General features: G+C 43.6%; 1 protein-coding gene and 1 long non-coding RNA gene across 11 annotated transcripts in view; one reads left to right on the top strand and one right to left on the bottom strand.

Annotated features, from left to right (window-relative positions):
- The first annotated feature begins 3,376 nt into the window (after window positions 1-3,376).
- STN1 (STN1 subunit of CST complex) overlaps window positions 3,377-22,045 on the top strand; it is a 42,611-nt gene continuing 23,942 nt past the window's right edge. For 9 of the 10 annotated variants that reach the window (XM_038578713.1, XM_038578712.1, XM_038578709.1 and 6 more), the window contains exons 1-4: window positions 3,377-3,434; window positions 4,040-4,234; window positions 12,422-12,517; window positions 19,987-20,055. In XM_038578713.1, coding sequence (XP_038434641.1) covers window positions 4,102-4,234; window positions 12,422-12,517; window positions 19,987-20,055 — 298 coding nt within the window. In that variant the 5' untranslated portion in view covers window positions 3,377-3,434; window positions 4,040-4,101. Of the gene's footprint in view, window positions 3,435-3,464; window positions 3,788-4,039; window positions 4,235-12,421; window positions 12,518-19,986; window positions 20,056-22,045 lie in introns of those variants that run through there. The other variant, XM_038578704.1, reaches the window with a different exon arrangement.
- On the bottom strand, window positions 5,247-9,921 carry LOC102153500. Its single transcript, XR_005380537.1, has 3 exons — window positions 9,715-9,921; window positions 8,493-8,899; window positions 5,247-5,486 (listed from the first exon to the last, which is right to left on the bottom strand). It is a non-coding gene; the product is annotated as an uncharacterized LOC102153500 (long non-coding RNA).

The raw sequence follows: 22,045 nt of genomic DNA, 5'->3' as shown, positions 1-22,045 counted from the left end.
TCAACCGATCATGGCCTACAAGACCCTTAGGAATCTGCCATCTGCCTATCTCTTCCCTCACACTTTCTTTGTTTCTCCGTCAGGAAAGTACTTTCCTACCTCCAGACATTCGCCATTACTCAGCTGCCTGGAATGCTCTTTCTTTAGCATCTTTCATGGTTGACCTTCAGGTCTCATCCTGAAGGTCGCTTCATCTCATGTGATGAAAGTCAATCCATGCAGAGTACATCTCGTACCTCATTATGAGTGATTATAATACATTGTTTATTTCCTTCAAAGCACTGAGAACCATCTCCACTCATTTTGCTTATCCTTTCTTCCGTCCTCCCTTCCTTCCCCCAACAGAACAGAAGCTCCGTAAAGGCTCTTCCCAGTCTGTCCTATCTCCTTCATACCCCCAGTGTCTAGTATAGGGCTTAACAAGTGCTTTACGAGTATGTTCCACGCATAAACGAACAGCTCCTCCACAGTCTCCCACCTCCATAGTTAATAATAATAATATTTATATGTATGTTTCTTTTTTCTTTTTTAAAAATTTTTATTTATTTATGATAGAGAGAGAGAGAGAGAGGCAGAGACATAGGCAGAGGGAGAAGCAGGCTCCATGCACCGAGAGCCCGACGTGGGATTCGATCCCGGGTCTCCAGGATCGCGCCCTGGGCCAAAGGCAGGCGCCAAACCGCTGCGCCACCCAGGGATCCCTATGTATGTCTTTTTAAAAAGATTTTATTTATTTATTCATGAGAGAGAGAGAGAGAGAGACAGAGACAGAGACAGAGACACAGGCAGAGGGAGAAGCAGGCTCCATGCAGGGAGCCGGATGTGGGACTGGATCCCAGGTCTCCAGATCAGGCCCTCAGGGGCTGAAGGCGGGGCTAAACCACTGAGCCACCTGGGCTGCCCTTATATGTATGTATTTAGTGCTTCCTTTGTTCTAGCAGTTACATATGTTATCTTACTTAATGAGTCCCCTCCTCCATTCACCTCCTGTAACTTGTACAGTAGTTATTATCCAGGCCACACATTCTGTGCTTACTTGAAATTTATCCTCTTGCTTTGTTATTTGATATATTACATGCATCACTCTTTTTGCTCCAGTGAAATGAAAATTGTTAGTGCTCCCCCATATCACACAGAGTGTTCATGGTATGCTGAGTGACCAAAGATATCCCCCCAGGGTTATAAGAGTCACATAATAAAAATTTTGATAAGTTATGTTTATTATAAACTTCAGACAGAAAATCAAACCCAATATACAAGGGGACAAACTCTGTTCTACCAGTAAAATGCCAAAATGGTTAAGGCAGGATAGTTTGAACTTTGAGGTAGGAGATATGCAGTTCAACCCCCTCCATTTCCAGAAGCATTTGCTAAAATCTTAACTTTCCAGCAAAAAATTGTCCAGCCGGGCAATAGTGTTTGCAAAACCAAGCATTGGGTTACCTGGGTAGCTCAGTGGTTGAGCGTCTGCCTTTGGCTCAGGTCGTGATTCTGGAGTCCTGGGATCGAGTCCCACATCAGGCTCCACGCAGGGACCCTGCTTCTCTCTCTGCCTATGTCCCTGCCTCTCTCTGTGTGTCTCTCATGCATAAATAAAATCTTAAAAAACAGAACAAACAAAAAAACCAAGCATTATTTCACACTGAGAAGTACAGCAGCAGGTTCCATAAGAAAGGTTCCCAGCATTAAGCTTAGACTACTGGGTTTTGAAATATCTGCTTTGCTGTGTAGTGGAGTTCCAAGCTGAAGGTCCCTCCAGTGTGCATGATCTCAGGAATCTCTTTGCACATCTCTCAGCAGTGGAGTGGGGAACCCGGAGTCTATTTTGATGAAGATGACAGGAGGAAGATCCTCCTAAACTCCTCCAGATTCTTCTACAGTCTGGAAATTCTGTCCTACATCTCACCTTGGGTTTCAGTTGCAACCTGTTAGTCCAAGTTTTAAGCTCAGATCAAAAGAAACATCACTGATCTCCAAGGAATCCACCCTTTATTGTAAAAGACAACTGTCACAGGCAGTCTGCTCTGCTCACCCCATGTGGGTATGGCCCTCCCCAAGGCTACTGGTAAGTTTGGAGTCCCCAGGGGCTCTTATCTACATGGGAATGAACCACAAGAGTCACTCGTGAAGTCTCAGACTCTGAGTACACACAGCAGTGATTTTCTTCTTGGGTTCCACCCTGGAGCTGATGTGTGCAATCAGGAAAATGTCACCTGTCTCTCCTCATTTGATAGGTCAGCCAGAAGCACCTATCCTGGGTGTCCTTCTGGATGTGCTTCCTCCAAGAGACCCTCCCTCCTATCAAAAAGGTTCTCTCCATTGAACCTTAAACTCCACAGAAACAATTGTTCATTGCAATAGAATATGGACAAAGCTATACTTTGCCAAGCGTTGTTTTTCAGTGGTCATGGTTGTAATTAATTGTCATCCTCCTAATGACACACATTTTCCATTCCAGATGCTTGAAGTTCTTTCTCTGCTAAATAGTTTAGTAATTATCTCTTTGGCCACTACCTGCCTCCCCCGGGGAACCGCCTGCCAGAGTGACCTCTACTCCTCCCATCCATTTTAGAGTCCCTATAAATTAGGACGAACTCTTGCCATCTTGAGTAACTTCATGACCTAGCTTATTTATTTGTGGGAGTGGAATGTGGCTATCTTTTCTCACTTTAAATTAGGACCAATGGGGACAAGCACCATCAAGGCAGTCATGATTTATCAGAATGCCAGTTTTTCAAAATTCTCAAGTGTACAACATTCCAGAGTGTAGACCGAATAGGAGGAAAAGAAACGAAACTTATTGTCATGATCCTGTCGGGGTAAACCTTGGGTAGAGCCAAGTCCTCACCTTGGCTCAAGGGCTCACATTTAGATGGAGACGTCATCTCCCAGTGAGACCAGAGAATCCGAGTGTGCGTGTGCACGTGTGCGTATGAGCAGCTCGCTCACCAAGTATAAATCAACATTTACAATATGCCGCAGGGTAATCCTGTTGGTATTGCGTTTTTTTATTCGTTCATTTAATATTTAGTGTATCAGGAACCAACCCCCACTTCTCCCCTCCTCCTCCAACCCCTCCCCACGCAAGAACCAGTCCCAAGGCCCTGGGGTCCTGACTCGGCGTCCTACCAGTAGCGGGGAACAGGGTGGGCGGGAGACTTGGAAGACGGGGTTTGGGCGGCAGGGACCGCAGGGTCGGGCAGCAGGCCTCGGGAGCCTGGGCTCGGGGCTCCAGCGCACGCCCGGGAAGGCCCGGCGGAGGGAGCGCCGCAGCACCGCGCCGGCCAACGCGCACCGAGGCAGCTGCGCCGCCACCTGCCCGAGGCTTGGGGGCGGGGCCTCGCGGGATGGGCGGGGCCTCGCGGGATGGGCGGGGCCTCGCGGGAGCCGCGGCGGGGCACCTGCGGCCGGGAGGGGGGCCGCGGCCGGGAGAGGTGGGTTGGCGGCGGCCCGGGGGCGGAGGCGGCCCCCGCGGCGACTCCGGAGGCGACCTGGGCCCCGCGCACCGCGGCCTGCGAGCGCCCGGAAGGGCCCGGCCTGCGCGCCCCCGGGGGTCGGGGGCTGGGGGCGGGAGCGCGGCGGGAGGGGCTTCGAGCGGGTCTGCTCTTGGTTTCCGTTTTCCTCCTTTCCCCGGGCTCATCCCCAGACCGGAAGGTGCCGGGGCCGAGCGGCGCCCAGGCCCACCCGCCCTGAGCCTCCGGAGTTGGGCCACGAGGGCGCCCGCTGCTCCTGGACCCCGCCCATCAGAGCGGCCCGGGGTGCGCCTGTCTGGACGTATCTCCCCCAGGTGAAAAGTGAACGTGTGGTCGATTTGAAGCTGGTGCCTGGGGGGAAGGAGAAACACGCTGGTGGGCAGATTGCAGAGGGAGAGCCCTGAGGGGCGCCCCGGTGCCTCGGGCCCGTGGCGTGATCCTGTCGGGCGCTGGACCCCGCGGCTTATCCCTCCCAGCCTTCCGCACAGCGCCCCGAGCAGCCTCCGAAAGCCAGTTTCACCGCTTTAAACGCCTTGCATCCTGATATTTTTCTGTCTCCCCTCCAGATCCTCGACTCAGTGACGCAGAGCCTTTCAGGGTTGGCTGCCAGCCAAAGCCCAGCCTCCCGATGCAGTCTGAATCCAGCCAGTGTGAAGAGGAGCCCCCTTCCCTCCTGTGGGGTTTGGATCCGGTATTCTTAGCCTTTGCAAAACTCTACATCAGGGATATCCTGAACTTGAAGGAGTCCCGCCAGGTACAAGGTATGTGGCTGGTGAGCCTGGAGGTTGCCCAGTGCTGCACCTGCCTGCACCGCACCCTTGTTTCTTCAGAGCTGCACAAAGCCGGGGCATAAGTGGCTTTCAGGAGAGCCTTCTGTGCTGCGTGCTCTGAAAATGACCTAGCGTGGACTCTCGAATGAGTTCATTTCTGTGCAAGTTAAAAAGCCTAATTCTTACTTTTGTTTTTTTTTAAATACATGCTTGGAGAAGTAACCTTTGTACCCAGGAATGTTTTTGTCTGCGGTTGAGGTCTTTCATATTTTAATAGGCTCAGTTGTTTTTCTTTGGGACAGCTCTTGGTGGAAAGCTCACTGGACCAGACGTCTCTAGGCCTTACTCCCTGGCCTGGGCATGTGACTCACCTGTAAAAGCTTAGGTGTCTTCTTTGTAAAAGTGGGGATTAACCAGGTCTGATCTTTTCTTTCTTTCCTTTCTTTCCTGAGAGACACACATAGAGAAAGAGAGAGGCAGAGACATAGGCAGACGGAGAAGCAGGCTCCGTGCAGGGAGCCCGATGTAGGACTGGATCCTGACTCCAGGATCACGTCCTGGGCCAAAGGCGGGCGCGAAATCCCTGAGCCACCCTGGCGTCCCAGGTCTGATTTTCTTATGGGGTTTTGTTTTGTTTTCAATTAATCAGAACCAAGTAATATAAACTTCCTGAGAGGAAAGATGTCATCTGCCTTATTCAGCTATGTAATTCCAGTGCTTAGAACAGTGCCTGGCATGTAGTGAGCCCCCCACCCCCCCAAAAAAAGAAAATGGTAGTTGGGCAGCAAAGCATTATAAATAAATGTAAAATGAAAGAAAACTGTATTTTAAAGTGGTGGTTACTAAAGATAGGTTCTTCATACCTAAAAATATAACAAATATAATTTGGGGTAGATTTAAATAATTCACATAGCTGTGTATGGATCTTCACTTTACTGTGTTAAATGAGAAGTTTGGTTAAACTCTGCCGTTTTGAATGAATAGCAAGGTGTGAGTCAGAAGTAGTCAAGAATCTCAAATATGCACGGTTTTAATGAAAGGATGTTTTATGTGTTTCCAGTTCTATGTACAAATATATTTGGATGACCTTATTCTAAAGCCTTTTATGCAGATTTTTCACCACACCTTGGTTTCTTAATTATTGTTGGAAATGGTCTGGTTTTGTTCTTTTCTTGGAACGCAGTCGTCCTCCCCCACAGTTGTCCATTTTCCAGAACAGGCGGATATTCTTCATAGCTCATCTCTGGAAGAAAGTAATTCACACCAAATGCCAGCCTTGCATTTGAAAGAAGGTCTTAATGAAGGTGCTCAAGGAAATTTCAGGACATGATAGGGACTTAACACTTCCTATGGATGAAGTACTTTATGATGTATTAACAGCAGATCAAGGAAACCTGATCCTGATGGTCTTTGCTGTAACACTGATATTCAGATGTGATTTTGTTGCCAGGTGGACTAGGGAGACTTGACCCTGAGGCCTCCATCCAGCCCTTCCCAGGGATATTGCCAGAGGTTCTTGATCTCATTGCAAGAAAGAATTCAAGGAAAGACCAGACATAAAAGTTGAGTGGTGCAAATCGGAAAGGTTATTAAAGTGAGAGTACACCCTCAGCAAAGAGGGGGACAAACCCTAAGAGACTTCTAACTGTAGGAATCAAACAGAGGGTTGCCGTTGGGGAGGTAGGTGGGAGGGTGGGGTAACTAGGTGATGGGCATTCAGGAGGGTGTGTGATATAATGAGCACTGGGTGTCGTATGCAACTGATGAATCACTGAACTCTACCTCTGAAGCTAATAATAGACTCTATGTTAATTAATTGAATTTAAATAAAATAATTTAAACAAAGAGTGTACTTGAGATGTGAGAGCAGGTGAACTCAAGGGAGAGTTGCACCCCAGGTTTTGAGTTCCTGTCTTTTAGACAGCTAATTAGGGGATGGAATATTTATTACTCGGGGAAGGAGTTTTTTGGGGGAGCAGGGTTTTATGCCTTTTCTCCCTTCCTTGGCCAGGGTTTTTGACCTTCTTTGTCTGAAGCCTGTTTGGTTTGATCTAGCCTCATGTGACTTTGTTTTTGGAGTACTGCCAGGACCCAGCTCTGACCTTCCCCCTAATAGTTAGCCATGACTCCCCCTTTGCTGGCCTCCAAGCATCCTGTTAACAACGTAACTGCTGACTCTTAACAGTTTTTAAAATGAAACATCATGGTTGAAGCAGACACCAACCATAATTTCATGAGGGAGATCCTCTTTAGATTATACTGTAAGGCTCTAAGGGGTGGAAATTCCCCTTGTCTCAGTTCTTATTTTTGTGTTGTGTTTGGTTTGGTTTGGTTTGGTTTTGAGGCTAAGGGCTGTCCATGTCTGAAAGAACAGCCACATGATTAGAGGACTGGGATTTCCAACCAGGTGACATCAGCCCAACTCCTTAGGAAAGGAGAGGTGCTGGAGATTGAGTTGAAGTGTGGCCAGTGGTTCAGTCATGCCTGCATAATGAAACCCAAATAAAAACTCTGGACAGGGATGCTTGGGTGGCTCAGTGGTTTAGCCCCTGCCTTTGGCCCAGGGCACGATCCTGGAGTTCCGGGATGAGTCCCACATCGGGCTTCCTGCATGGAGCCTGCTTCTCTGTCTGCCTGTGTCTTTGCGCCTCTCTCTCTCTCTCTCTCTCTCCATCATGAATAAATAAATAAAATCTTTTTTAAAAATTTTTTATTTATTTATTTATGATAGTCACACAGAGAGAGAGAGAGAGAGAGGCAGAGACATAGGCAGAGGGAGAAGCAGGCTCCACGCAGGGAGCCGGACGTGGGACTCGATCCTGGGTCTCTAGGATCGCGCCCTGGGCCAAAGGCAGGCACCAAACCGCTGCGCCACCCAGGGATCCCCATAAATAAAATCTTAAAAAAAAAAAAAAAATCTCTGGACACCAGGGCTCAGGTGACTTTTCCTGGTTGATAATCATACATTGATTTGTCAGGAGGGTAATGTGTTCTGTGGATGTCGAAGCTTTGTGTTTGGACTTTCCCAGGCCTTGTCTGATGTATCTCTTTAGATAGTCCTGATTTGTACCCTTTATTGTAAAACTGTAGTCATAAATCTAGTACCTTTCTGAGTTGTGTGCCATTCTAACAAATTATCAAAGCTGAGAGATTTAAGGACTCCTCGAATTTGTAGCCAGCTGGTCAGAAGTGTGGTTGGCCTGAGAACACCCAAATTTAGGGCCACTGACTAAAAGAGCAATTTTTTGGGAAATCGTGCCTTTAACTTGAAATTTGACCTTACTCTGCATGTTTACCATCAGAATTGCCTTGCAAAATGGTTGCAAAATGTCAGCTCCTTTAAATTAATCTGCAAATTTATGGTTACACTAATAAATACTATGAAGTTTGTAGTGGTGGTGGTGGTGGTGGTGTTTATAGGTTTTAGCGTCTTTTTTAAAAAGATTTATTTATTTACTTTTGAGAGACAGTGAGTGTTGGGGAAGGAGCAGAGGGAGAGAATCTTAAGGTAGACTTCCCCTGAGTGTGGAGCCCGTCAAGGGGCTCAGTTTCACGACCCGCGAGGTGATGACCTGAGATGAAATCAAGAGTTGGCTGCTTAACTGACTGAGCCACTCAGATGTCCTAGTTTTGGGGTCTTTTTGGCTTTATCTTCTTGTTTATAACATACAGCAATACTCTTTATTATTCTAAATAACCCTGTCAGACTTGAATAATGGGATAACTATTATCTTCGTTTAAGTCAAAATACAATACATATATGTTATGTAATTCTAGAGGGTCCGATGAAGAGGAAATAGGGTATTCATAAGAGTCATATTAAAAGTAGTATCTTAGGCATTTGAATGCTGTTGGACATCAATTAAATAATGGCAGTTAGACTAAAAAGATATAAAATTACTTTAAAAAGAGAAAACAAGGGTGCCTAGGTGGCTCAGTTGGTTAAGCGTTTGCCTTCAGCTCAGGTAATGATCCCAGGGTTCTGGGATCGAGCCCTGCATTGGGCTCCCTCCTCAGTGAGGAACCTACTTCTCCCTCTCCCTCTGCCATTCCCCCTGCTTGTGCTCTCTCTCTAATAAATTTTTTTAAATCTTAAAAAAAAAAAAAAAGTGAAAATAGGCGACTGTCTTGCTATGGTGGTGGCTGTTCAGGGATGGGCTGCTGTGAAAGCTGCATCACACCGTGTGTAACCCTGTAACCCTGAACCCTCCCGGCATGACCCTCCTTCCTGGGACCTGATGGTCAGCACCTGGAACAAAGGCAGCTGAAGCAGAAGGACTGCCTGGGGAAGGCCGGCAGCTCCAACTCCTCCTCAGCCAGTATCTGTTATCTTGGTTATTTTCTCTTATCTTTCTTTCAGTCAGTGGAGCCACCATCCTTTTCTTTTTTTTTTTTTTTTAGCTCTTTTGTCGTGGGAGAGAATCTTGTGTTGATAGAAGGAAGTGGTCCTCTCCAGTTCTCATCATGCCTCCCACCGTAGTCTTGTTGCTTATGCTTCTGAGACTGTGGTTCATGTTGCTCTGTTGCTCTGTGCTTAGGGAAGTGTCCGCTCTAGTCCCAAGCAGTGTGTTTCCTCCTCACTTGATTTTCTCTGAATGTTTTGATTCAAGCCATGTGTTATTTTCTTCTGAATTCGTTTTCCGTTGTTCAGAGATGCTTTAAAAAAAAAAAAAAAGATTATTTATTTGAGAGAGAGAGAGAGCGCACGCGCGAGAAGGAGCGGGGAGGCAGGATCCCCACTGAGCCCGGAGCCCTACATGGGGCTCAATCCCAGGACCCTGGGATGGTGACTTGAGTTGAAGGTTGACACTTAACCGACTGAGCCACCAGGTGCCCCAGAGATGCTTTTGAGATGTTTTCTGCATCAATCACGAGATTAGAAGGATTTTTTGCATCTTTGAGTGACTGTCTGACCTTGAAGGTGAGCCATTGTCAGTCTAGAAGATAAGGTTTAGGGGGCTACTTTTTCTCTACTTTTTTTAATTTTTATTTTATTTTATTTTATTATTTTATTTTATTTTATTTTTTATTTTTATTTTTATTTATGATAGGCACACAGTGAGAGAGAGAGAGGCAGAGACATAGGCAGAGGGAGAAGCAGGCTCCATGAATCGGGAGCCCGACGTAGGATTCGATCCCGGGTCTCCAGGATCGCGCCCTGGGCCAAAGGCAGGCGCCAAACCGCTGCACCACCCAGGGATCCCTACTTTTTTTTTTTTTAAGGAAGTCTGTTGTGTCCTCAAGTAAAGACCTGTTCACATTTTCATTGAGTGGCCCAACCCAGTTTTTAACGTTGCAGGATTGGCCTCCATCACAGGTGACTTGACTTTACTGGCTTCTGTCATTAGTCCAGTCTTGTCCAGTCTTACCACTTTTTTGTATGCTTCAACCCGGGCAGAGCACCTTTTGGCTAGCTCTTTTCCCCTTCTCAAAGGATGTCGGCTCTTTACAAACACCATAGCAGCACATACCAGGGTGTCCTAGGGAAACCCAGAGAATCCTGGGACTGTGTCAAGTTTTCAGACGTCACCAGCAGAGCACCCCGTAGTGGGTCTAGGACCAGCTGGAGAGACATTTCAGGGGCAGGTACTGGGCTCCCCAGTGGCTCCCAAGGCTTCCACGGTTGTGCTTCCTGCTACTAATGTCCTGGGAGCCGTAACTGACCATATGGAACCCTGTAGAGTGTTCTATCTCTAATGCAAACAAATGCCTGGCAACCAGGACAGACCATTGAGATGGGGTCAAGGAAGGCCAGTCAGGTTCCAGAAAACAGTTCTTTCTAACTTTGCTCTGCTCAGTGCACAAACAGAAAGTGTTACTACCTGTCCAGTGCATTTAGGGAAGCAGAAAGGGCTGGCTGAAACCAGAGAACAGCCTGGAGCTCAGGCCACTCCAAGCCCCACCTGGTCCTACAGCAAAACAAAGCAGTGCCGTGTCATAGCTCTTTGCATGCTAGCATGGCAGGGCATGGTGCCAGGGTATACTTCAGTAGAGGACCCCGCGCCCACATCCCTAGATGAGGCTCGTTCTCCCGATTTAAACTTCCTTCTGATGCTGTGTGATGTCACCTCCCGCCGTGTCTCTGGTCTCCCTGTTTTCCAATTGATCACATCCTTCTGCAGCTGTGATCAAGGGAATGTAACTGCTGAAAACTAGCTCGTGATTGGCATATTATGGACTTAATAATATGAAATAATAAATAAAAGTATATATACTTTATATAGCATAATATACTATAATGAATAATAAAAGTGTGTATGTATAAATAAAAAATATATAAGTATAAACATTTATTTATATAAGTGTGTGTATATATATACACACTTATATAATTTATATTATATAAATATAAATTATATTATTTATATATACACTTATATAAATAAAATAACTTCTTTCTGCTACTGGGAAGTCTGAACTTGTCTGCAGAGGTCCTGTAGGGCTCTCCCTCTGAAGTCACCCTTTTTCCTTTGTGTTTGGCCAGTGCAGGGAGGCAGGGGCAGGGGCCCCAAAGGTCTCATCATCAAAGGTAGTAACTAAAGGACCCGGATATCAGTCATAGAACTCAGGAGAAGTCGATCCAAACTGTCTTGCTCTTAAAATTTCATGGCTTTTCTGTGGAGCCAGTTTGTCCCCACTCAGCCTAAGTGTTCCTGGAAGAGGGTGACCCTCCTTTGAGGATGAGAGTGACTCCGGCTCCTTCCCTTGTGTGGCCCCCCACCACGCCTCCTTTGCTCTGCGCATGGTCTCTAATCCACTAAATCATCTTGAGAAGGATGCTCTGCCGGGGAGAGGGCCCTCCTTTAGGCTGAATTTGCTACCATTTTTTCCTTCCAAGCACATCTCACTCTCTAGAATCTCCAGCTGACTGAAGCTCAGAGCCTCCTTATCCATCCTCTGAGACTTGTCATGAGTGACTAGTCCTCAGCCCCTTTAGCCACATGGGGTACAAGAGAGCTGTCAGCAGAAGCCAGTCTGGGGGTTTTGAAGGGCCTCAGGGTTCAGCCCACAGGTCTGTCCCACCCCCCAGCCCCATGGATATGGAGGAGAGAGGCTCTGACCAGGCTTGGTGGGGAGGAAGAATGTGGCCAAATGTCTATGCTCATGAATGTTTGTTTACAGTTCAGATCTTTATGTAAAAAGGAAATTGCCATTTAAACAGTTACAGCGTCTTTCTGAAAGTAAAGAATTTAGCCATCATAGGGGGAAAAACAGGCTGGAGAAGATTTTAGTCTGGATTCATTAGCTATAAGAGATAGATACACATACAAGTAGTTTAGGCCAAAGTAGTAAGGATGTTAGGGGGCTGCAGACAGGAAACTCTGCAGGAGTCAGGACAGCACTGGGACCTGAAGTTGGAGTTAGGAACTCACTGCAGCCAGGAGTCCCTGTGTCCCTTCCCAGGTCCAAAAAAAGGCCTCTGAGTATTAGTGTAAAGTTTCTCTTCTCAGGTTTCTCTTCTGGCAGGAACCTACCTGCTGGCATCTGTCCTCTGGGTTTTGAAAATAGAGTTTTAAAAAAGAGGAGCTTTGGGGGCACCTGGGTGCCTCAATTGGTTAAGCATCTGACTTTTGGTTTCGGCTCAAGTCATGATCTCATGGGTTGTGGGATCGAGGCCTGCATCAGGCTCCATAGTCAGCAGGGAATCTACTTGAAGATTCTCTCCCTCTGCCCCTCCTCCCATTCACTTGCCCATGCACACACTCACTTGCGCACTCTCTCTCTATAAAATAAAGCTTTTAAAAAAAAGAGAGAAGGTTTTGAGTTGTTATAATTTGCTGGCTCCAGAGAGCAGTGTTTTATAACCTAATTATCTTCTCTTTAAAAAAAAAAAGTCACTGCTCATTCATAGAAATGATGACTGGTGTCCTAGAAAAGCATTAGTAAAAAAGTCAAAGAAACCTTTCTTGTGATTTCCTCTCTTTCTTTTGCAGTCCCTCAAAATAGATTTGGTTTCATAATCTAATGACTGTTTTTAAGCCCCTTGTGAGAAGTCCACAAGGAGGCACCTTTCATTTTCGCTAGTGGAAAGAAGATTAACCAAATCTAGTTGGATAATGGTTTTCTCTGTTCTGCATTAGTACATACTTCATTAAAGCCCAACTTTCTACTTCTGACTGAATTTCTTGGGGCCTGCCATTTGTAAAGGACTGATTTTTTTTTTTTTTTTAATTTCAGGTGTATTTTTTTACAATGGGCATCCAATAAAGCAGGTAGAGATCTTGGGAACTGTAATTGGAAGGAGAGAAAAAGATGCTTTCTACAGTTATGGAGGTAAGAGCAATTGTGCCTGACATTGAGTGTATGTGGAAGCACCTCACTTAGCTGAACTTTGCATTTGAAGCAGCCCCAGCCTTTGAGAGCAACTGGGGACTGTCAGAGAGCCCATACACTTGTCCTTTATCATGGGCCCTTTGGAGCCACTGACATGGACTAAGTGTAAAATGAAGCAAAAGGTAGGAATGACACTGATGAATACTGTCAAGGGACAGCTGATGGGGAGTTACGAGGTAGAAGAATTAAAATATGACAGTCTAGGATTTCTGGTAAACCAGGGACAGACACCTGGTACCTGAGGCGGTAGCTATAAATAGCAGTGAATGGTAGCAGATGTTTATATTGATACCTTTAAAATTAAAAAGACCAGATTAATGTTAAAGAAGACTCTTCAAGAAGACAGGGAGGTATGAAAAATAATTGATAAGATATATATCCAGAATAGTATTTTTAAAAAGCTTTTTGGTACTCGGGTAAATACGCATTATCAGGAAACTTCCCTTCCCTCATCATGGTGGAAACTAAATAAAGGATTTCTACAATTTGGACACCAGTAGTTAGTATTGTGAGTCTTGATTTTTTTTTTTCATTGAGTTTAATGTAAGCATTTTATTCCGTTGCCTGGTGCAGCTCTTTTTTTTTTTTTTTTTTTTTGTGCAGCTCTTAGAGTCTCTGCAGTTAGGAGGACAAGCTAGGTATCTTGTGGGAAGCTTAACTTCGGATTCCAAGCCTTTGCTGTAACTGACATTGTTGCTTTCTGTTGTGTTGCCTTGGATTTGCGTTCTCACTCTACTGTGGAAAGGTAGAGGCCATTGAGCTAAGGGATCAGGAACATTTCACTGGCAGTGTGTGTGTGACAGATAATGTATAGTATAGATGCAATGTCATTGCATTTCTTCAACATGTATTCATTTTCCTGAAGATGATTGTCTTGTGCTTATAAAATAACATGTGAGGGACGAGGTTGCCCGCGCTGCCTTCTTTTCCTTAGCATATGTTTTTTAAAACTCTAAAATAGATCATCTTGTCAGGCATCCCCTCACTGAATCTCTTCTCTGCTTTATTTTACCAACGGTATCGGTTCTGTTTCTCTCCAGGTAATTCAATAAGTATTCAGCAGTTTCCTCTAGCATACTCAGCTGTGGGCAAGTACATTTTCTATAGTATAGCAAAGTACTTCCTCTCCAAATACCAGTGATGGAGTAATAATTTCAGTTAACAAAGCACTTTTACATGTGTAATTTATAGTGTTATTCTCCCCCTAATGTTTTGAACTAGAAAGGACAGAGGTTCTTTACATTTTGTAGACAAGGAAAATAAGGCTCAATCACTTGTTCAGGGTTCCACTGATGGAGGTTTATGGTTTATAGGCCCAATCTATTTATTGATTCCATTGTGCTATATAGTCTCCATATAACTCAGTTAGGTTTTTCTCTCCCCCATCACCTCACCACTCATTTGTCACCAGAAATCAACTTCATCTGTATGAAGGTTTTGTTTTTGTTTTTGTTTTTGTCTTTGTCTTTGCTGGGGACACTATATTTTATTGATGGCACATAACAAGGTAGGGCTCCCCAAGCCCCCTCTTTTCAGGGGGTCTGGGATGGAAACTGTTCAGGTTAGGAGATTCTCAGTATATTGAGGGGTGAGTTGGGGTAAGGATTCCGCAGCAGCTGAGGGCCTCTCTCTTTCTCTTGCTATCACTGGGGCTCGTGGTCTTCTTGGAGGCCATGTGGACCATAAGGCTCACCACCTGGTTGTTGTAGCCAAATCAATTGTTGTACCAGGGAATGAGCTTGACAAAGTGGTCATTGAGGGTAATGCCAGCCCCATCATCAAAGGTGGAAAAGTAGATGTCCCTGTTAAAGTCACAGGAGACAACCTGGTCCTTAGTGTACCCCAGGATGACCTGAAAGGGACTCTCTGATGCCTCCTTCACCTTCTTGATGTCATTATATTTGGCAGCTTTCTCCAGGCAACAGGTCAGATCCACAACTGACACATTAGGGGTGGGGACACGGAAGGCCATGCCAATGAGCTTCCTCTTCAGCTCAGAGATAACCTTGCCTATAGCCTTGGCAGCACTAGTAGAAGGACAGATGGTGTTCTGGGCAGCCCTTCAGCTATCATGTCACAGCTTCCCCGAGGGGCTGTCTGTGGTCTTCTGGGTGGCAGTGATGGCACAGACTGTGGTCATAAGTCCCTCCACAATGCCAGAGATGAATTGTCATGGATGACCTTGGCCAGAGAGGCCAAGCAGTTGATGGTATAGGAGGCACTGCTGACAATATTGAGGGAGTTGTCCTACTTCTTCTGGCTTATGCCCATCACAAACATGGGCCCATCATTAGAAGGAGCAGAGATGGTGACCCTTTTGACCCCATGTTCCAGTTGAGCCCCAGCCTTCTCTATGGTGGTGAAGACCCCAGTGGACTTCACTCAGTACCAGCATTGCCCTATTTGATATTGGTGAGATCTCACTCCCAGAACATGGAGATGGGTTTTCCATTGATGACAAGTTTCCTGTTCCCAGCCTTGACCGTGCCATGGAATTTGCCACAGTGGAATCATATTAGAGTATGTAGACCATGGGCTCATTGATGGTGACAGTATCTACTTTGCCAGAGTTAGAAGCAGCCCTGGTGAGCAGGAGCCCCAAATGGCCAAATCCACTTACTCTGACCTTGGCAGTCATGTCTCAGGGATGCAGCTGGCACTATACCAGAAGATGCAGCTGTCTGTCGAATAGGGAAGAGCAGAGAGCCCATCTCGTTTTTGATTTTCTGTTTTTTTAGGTCACGTGAAAGAGGCTGTTTGAGATGGTAGTCCTTGCCCTAAAACCAGGCAGGTACTGTCCCTGTGACCTCAAGGGGCTTCACTCAACCCCTTTTCCCATTATAAAAAGATCAAGGAGATCTATTTGATTCTTCCCCAATAAATGTTCTCTTTAGGGTGGACAGGACACATCTGTGGGCAGTGGGAAAACTAAAAGCATCTGAAGGTTGGAGTAATTGAGAGTAGGAGGAACTTTCATTCTTGTGAGGCCTATTCAGAGGAGAACTGCACCCTCTCTGCTATGTTCAGGGCCAACTGCCAGGTGGCCACTCCTTGCTGTCCTGGGTCCTGCTCCACCTGACTCACCACAGGCCTGTCCTGGGGATGTTTCCTGTTCCCACTGACTCATTGCATGGCTGAGACAAAAGGCCAGTGGCCCCAGCATTGCTGCCCGACTGGAGAGGGTGTTGTGCCACCCTGCAAGGGTGCTCCTCTTCCGGTGCACTCCAGCAGCCGGACCTTGGCTGCCAAGGCACAGCACCTGCCAGGAGAGGTTATAGACCAGAAAGTTTTCAAGGGTTTGGTGGCAGCGCCCTGAGCACTCAAGAGCACTTGGCAGCAGCTCTATTGCAGACTTAGAATCCTGGGAGGCCACCTTCAATGTCCTCACATTTTCTAGAACAAATGTTTATGTGCTCATATTTTTTATTTTACATGGTAAACCAAGACCTTACATTGACCAGAGAAGTAGTGTGCCTGGAGGTGCCAGAGTTTTTTCACTCAGAATGCCCTTGTTGCTTTATTTTAAAATGATTTTCATTATAAAATAAAATTTAAAACCAGAGAAAATTTTACTGAAGTACATAAAAGTCATGTGAAACCCTATAAATAAGATAAAAATAACATCAGTGTTTGGGTGAACATCCCTCTTAAAATTTTTTACTTGTTCCTAATAATGGAAAAAAAGTATGTCTTATTTCCTTGTACTATTATGCATATTTCTTTTTCTTTAATATTTCTGAAATGAGGCTTACAGTTAGCATGTACATTCAGTGTGGCGTTCTTTCCCACACTCCAAAAAAAAAAAAAAAACCTGCTATTATGGTTTCAATTTCTTAAACTCATTTGTGTCAAAATATGCTATTTAACATTTTACATAAATTAGATTATATATAAAACTTCTTTTTTTAAATGACACATGGATATCTTTTAAGAGCAAGGAACCTAAGTCTTCATTATAACTTTATTCTCATATGGTATGTCATTGTAATTTATTTAATCAATTTTATGTTTATAAGCATTTAGATAATCTCCAAATAACAGTATTATAAGCAATATTGCAACAGGTAGCCTCACATAAGATATATAAATCTATGTATTCTGTTTTTTTCCTTTAAAAATTCCATTTAAAAATTCAACACATTTCCAAATTTGCTCCTTAGAAATTTGATATGAATCTATACTCCCACTAACAGCATATGAGGGTATCAGTGTTTTTAATATTTGTCATTCTAATAGCTGAGAAATTATTTAAATTTGTTCTTTTCCTGGTAACTAGTGAACTTAGTATACTGACACATGTTTATTGGCCATTTTATATCTTCTACGAATTACATTCTTTTTCTTTGCCATTTTTTTCTGGTGGTCTTGGTCTTTATTCATTTGTTGAGTGAGTGAGTTATTTATAGAACGGGGTGGGGGACAGAGAGAGAGGGAGAGAATCTCAAGCTGACTCCCCGCTGTGTGGGGACACGGGGCTCAATCTCACAACCCTGAGATCATGACCTGAGCAAAATCAGGAGTCGGTTGCTTAACTGACTGAGCCACCCAGGCGCCCCCGTATGAGCTCTTTAATATATTAATATGCTAGCTCTATCATTTGGAAAATTGCAGTATGGTATTAATTTTTAGTTGGTCATCTATATCAGACTTTTATTTATTTATTTTTTAAGATTTTATTTATTCATGAGAGACACAGAGAGAGAGAGAGAGAGGCAGAGACACAGGTAGAGTGAGAAGCAGGCTCCATGCAGGGAGCCTGATGTGGGACTCGATCCCAGGTCTCCAGGATCAGGCCCTGGGCTGAAGGCGGCGCTAAACTGCTGAGCCCCCTGGGCTGCACTATATCAGCCTTATAAAAACGAGTTCTGATTTTCAGATCTGCTTAAAGAAGTCTCCCCCACACCAGCGATAAGCACAAGTTTCAAAAGTATTTACCCATATTTTCTTATCATCCTTTTGAGTTTACCTGTTTTACATTCAATAAAATCCATCTAGGATTTATTTTATTTTATTTTATTTTATTTTATTTTATTTTATTTTATTTTATTTATTTTTTTAATAATAAATTTATTTTTTATTGGTGTTCAATTTGCCAACATACAGAATAACACCCAGTGCTCTTCCCGTCAAGTGCCCCCCTCAGTGCCTGTCACCCATTCACCCCCACCCTCCCGCCCTCCTCCCCTTCCACCACCCCTAGTTCATTTCCCAGAGTTAGGAGTCCTTATGTTCTGTCTCCCCTTCTGATATTTCCTACCCATTTCTTCTCCCTTCCCTTCTATTCCCTTTCACTATTATTTATATTCCCCAAATGAATGAGAACATATAATGTTTGTCCTTCTCCAATTGACTCATTTCACTCAGCATAATACCCTCCAGTTCCATCCACATTGAAGCAAATGGTGGGTATTTGTCATTTCTAATGGCTGAGGAATATTCCATTGTATACATAAACCACATCTTCTTTATCCATTCATCTTTCGATGGACACCGAGGCTCCTTCCACAGTGTGGCTATTGTGGACATTGTTGCTAGAAACATCGGGGTGCAGGTGTCCTGGCGTTTCATTGCATCTGCATCTTTGGGGTAAATCCCCAACAGTGCAATTGCTGGGTCGTAGGGCAGGTCTATTTTTAACTCCTTGAGGAACCTTAACACAGTTCTCCAAAGTGGCTGCACCAGTTCACATTCCCACCAACAGTGCAAGAGGGTTCCCCTCTCTCCACATCCTCTCCAACATTTGTGGTTTCCTGCCTTGTTAATTTTCCCCATTGTCACTGGTGTGAGGTGGTATTTCATTGTGGTTTTGATTTGTATTTCCCTGATGGCAAGTGATGCAGAGCATTTTCTCATGTGCGTGTTGGCCATGTCTATGTTGTCCTCTGTGAGATTTCTCTTTATGTCTTTTGCCCATTTCATGATTGGATTGTTTGTTTCTTTGGTGTTGAGTCTAATAAGTTCTTTATAGATCTTGGAAACTAGCCCTTTATCTGATACGTCATTTGCAAATATCTTCTCCCATTCTGTAGGTTGTCTTTTAGTTTTGTTGACTGTATCCTTTGCTGTGCAAAAGCTTCTTATCTTGATGAAGTCCCAATAGTTCATTTTTACTTTTGTTTCTCTTGCCTTCATGGATGTATCTTGCAGGAAGTTACTGTGGCCAAGTTCACAAAGGGTGTTGCCTGTGTTCTCCTCTAGGATTTTGATGGAATCTTGTCTCACATTTAGATCTTTCATCCATTTTGAGTTTCTTTGTGTATGGTGTAAGATAACGGTCCAGTTTCATTCTTCTGCATGTGGATATCCAATTTTCCCAGCACCATTTATTGAAGAGACTCTTTTTTTTTTTTTTTTTTTTCCAGTGGACAGTCTTTCCTCCTTTGTCGAATATTAGTTGACCATAAAGTTGAGGGTCCACTTCTGGATTCTCTATTCTGTTCCATTGATCTATGTGTCTGTTTTTGTGCCAGTACCACACTGTCTTTTAGTATAAGAAGTATTCTTGGCTTCTGCTTTCAACACAGGTTTAAACCAGCAGTAAAAAAAAAAAAAAAATTGCCCTATATTGTATTATTATGTGTGCATTTATAGCAGTCTGATGATGATTTTTTTAAAAAGCATTAAGCCCACTGATCTCTTTTTTGAGTTTCTCAGAAATTAGCCAAAGAGAAAAGACCTCTCATCCTATAGCAAACATCTTTAATTCCTCTGCAGTTATAAATCCAAGTGCAATGGGAATTCTTTGTGTCTGTGTGTAGTTTTTTGCACTAGGGATAAAATAAGCCAAAATTATTTATGTGAGCAAGTTATTATTTTCCATTATGAAAATAAAACTTTGCCCTTCTGCAGTATACTTGGCTTTCCTTACATCTCTTGCAGTGCTGGGGCCTGGGCAGAAGCTCATTCACAAACAGAAGTGTGGATCAGGAAATTTGGGATGCTTTGTCTTGGAAAGTCATTGAGCTGGTAAAGGAGCGGATGGTGACAGAAAGTTGCCTGCCCTCTGAGTGCCTTTCACCACAGACCCTGTTGATGAGCTCTTGTTTCAGGGTGGGAAAGCCAGGCTGATTTTGTTTCTTAGCATTCATTGAGATTTTTGTACTTAACTTCCTGATAACACACCATTTTTAGGAGAGGCACAGACAGGAATCATCAGTACCTGAGGCAGGCTACATGAATGTTGACTTCCTTCTTTTAGGCTTGAATATTACACTGACCTGTGCAGACAAGCAGTTCCCATTGGAGTACCAGGAGAGGTTACTTCTAAAATTAGGATAGTTTTATAAGGGCTTTGCCCATCCACGCTGTTGAAAAATGTCATTTTTGGGTATGGCTGAATGCAATGACAATGTGCTAATTCACTAGCAACACCCAAATCTCTCTTCTATCCTTTTATGCTTCTCTTACAGTGGATGACAGCACTGGAGTTATAAATTGCATCTGCTGGAAAAAGTCGAACAATATCGAGTCTTCATCAGGTACTTTTATTTGACACACTCCTTTACTTTTCAGCTAACTAATGGCTTTTCCTTAAGGTGGCTCATCAAAACAGCTGTAAAGCTAAATTTTCATATTTGTCTACTGATGAATTCTGTTGATCAATTTAAAGTGCTATACCCAGAGCTCTGGCTCCTCTGCAGACTGATGTCAGAGAAAAGCTAGTTGTGTTTCTCCTGTCTCTTTGGTGCTCACTTCCCCCTAAGCCTGCAGAAGTATGACTAGGTTGAGGAGAGTTTGAGCATTTTACTTTTACTGTGGTAGTTATTACAGAAGTCAATATGTGATAGCCTAATTGTTGGTCAGGTCAGAATCCCCTTGATCCAGGCCTATCCCTTGACCAAAGAAAGGTTTGGAGACTTCCTCTTACATGATTGCCACTAGCATCTGTGCTACCAGGATTCAGACTTTCTGAAATCTCAAATACACCAGGAATTCTAAGGCTGATGAGATGGTAAGATAGGATTCCTTTGAAGTTAGCCATTGAATAATATAAACTGAGAAGAAACTTTAAAATTGTGTTTTGAACACATTGGCTATAATTGAAACAGCATTTGGAATTCCTTGAGTATATTTTAATAATTCTTAGGTATTTTTTTAAGTTAAGTTTACAATAAAAAAAATATTGAGCAGTATTGGTGGTCATTTTTGGCTCTAGAGAAACTATAGCAACTGGGACCTTGTCTTTCTGTTTTACAACTTACACAGCATAGTGCCATGCACAATGGGGTCATTCATTAAATATTGTCTTCTGTAATATCTAACATCTAGCATCTGTCTCCTTGGTGATACATGGTATCTTTCCTCTTTGCCATTAACCTGCCAGAAGAATCTCAGCTTCCTACTTGGACTATCCTGATCAATGGAATGCTCCTTTGCTTAATTTTCTGAGGCATTTACATTTAGAATCTGCCCATCAGTTGTATATAACTTCAGTACTCCATTTCTTAATTTGGGAATATCTTAGTCATTGGCACTGCTTTGTTCAGGGTACTTTGTAGATTAAAAGAATTAAGAGAGACAACAGGTTTTTTTATGCAGCTGTCTCTAGAAGCAAGAATAATAAACCTATAAGACAATCAGATATTTGAATTTTCACATATGTCTAGAGTATTAAAATCATTTGCAGATTTATCATTTTTTTGTTGTCAAAACCTTTAATCAGAGAGTATTGTTTACATATATACTTGTTTCAGATCATGGAGCAGCAAACTTTCTGAACAGGGTTGGATAGTAAAAGTTTTCTACTTTGTGGGCCATATGGTCTGAACCTCAGCTGCTCAACACGGGCATTTTAACACAGGAGCAGTCATACATGGTACATACATGAATGGCATGGTTGAGTTCCAAAAAAAATTTACAAAAACAGGTTGTGGGAAGATTTGGTCCATGGGCTGTAGCTTGCAGATTCCTGTTTTAGACATTGTTTTAATTTTCAAAATCAAAATCAGAATGATATTAGGAATATTATATAACTCTTATATTTAGTAATTTTTTGGATAAAATGGCTACTAATACTGAGAGTGAGATTTTTAAAATTCGTGTAAATAGATGAATAGATGAACAGTCACAGTAGGTAGCCTTAATTGGAAATTGCTTTGAGAATAAAAAGAGAGGGTAACAGTACAAGGAAAAAGCCCGAAAATGATTCTCATCACGTTATATATGAAGTGATATGTTAAAATTATTCCCAACTAGCCCATTCTCTCCTTTTCATTTAATTGCCCTCAGTTTAAAAGCTTTGCGCTGGAACATGGCCAATGAAGACTAATTTTTTTTTTTTTAATCAAAATTTAGTCTGAGTCAAAATCATGTTCCAGTCCGTTAAGGTATATAAGAAAATGCTATTAACTCCTATAAATGTCCTATTGAGTATACCATTTGGACTAGCTTAGGAGAAAAGTTAAGAAAGCTTGGCCTTTGATACTAGAATTTTAGAGGGTCTTTATCTTCCAGGGTGGAATAGGCTAC

This window comes from Canis lupus, chromosome 28 (assembly GCF_011100685.1).
Source record: "Canis lupus familiaris isolate Mischka breed German Shepherd chromosome 28, alternate assembly UU_Cfam_GSD_1.0, whole genome shotgun sequence".
NCBI classification, from domain to species: domain Eukaryota; kingdom Metazoa; phylum Chordata; class Mammalia; order Carnivora; family Canidae; genus Canis; species Canis lupus.
This window is presented reverse-complemented; position numbering and strand designations above follow the sequence as displayed.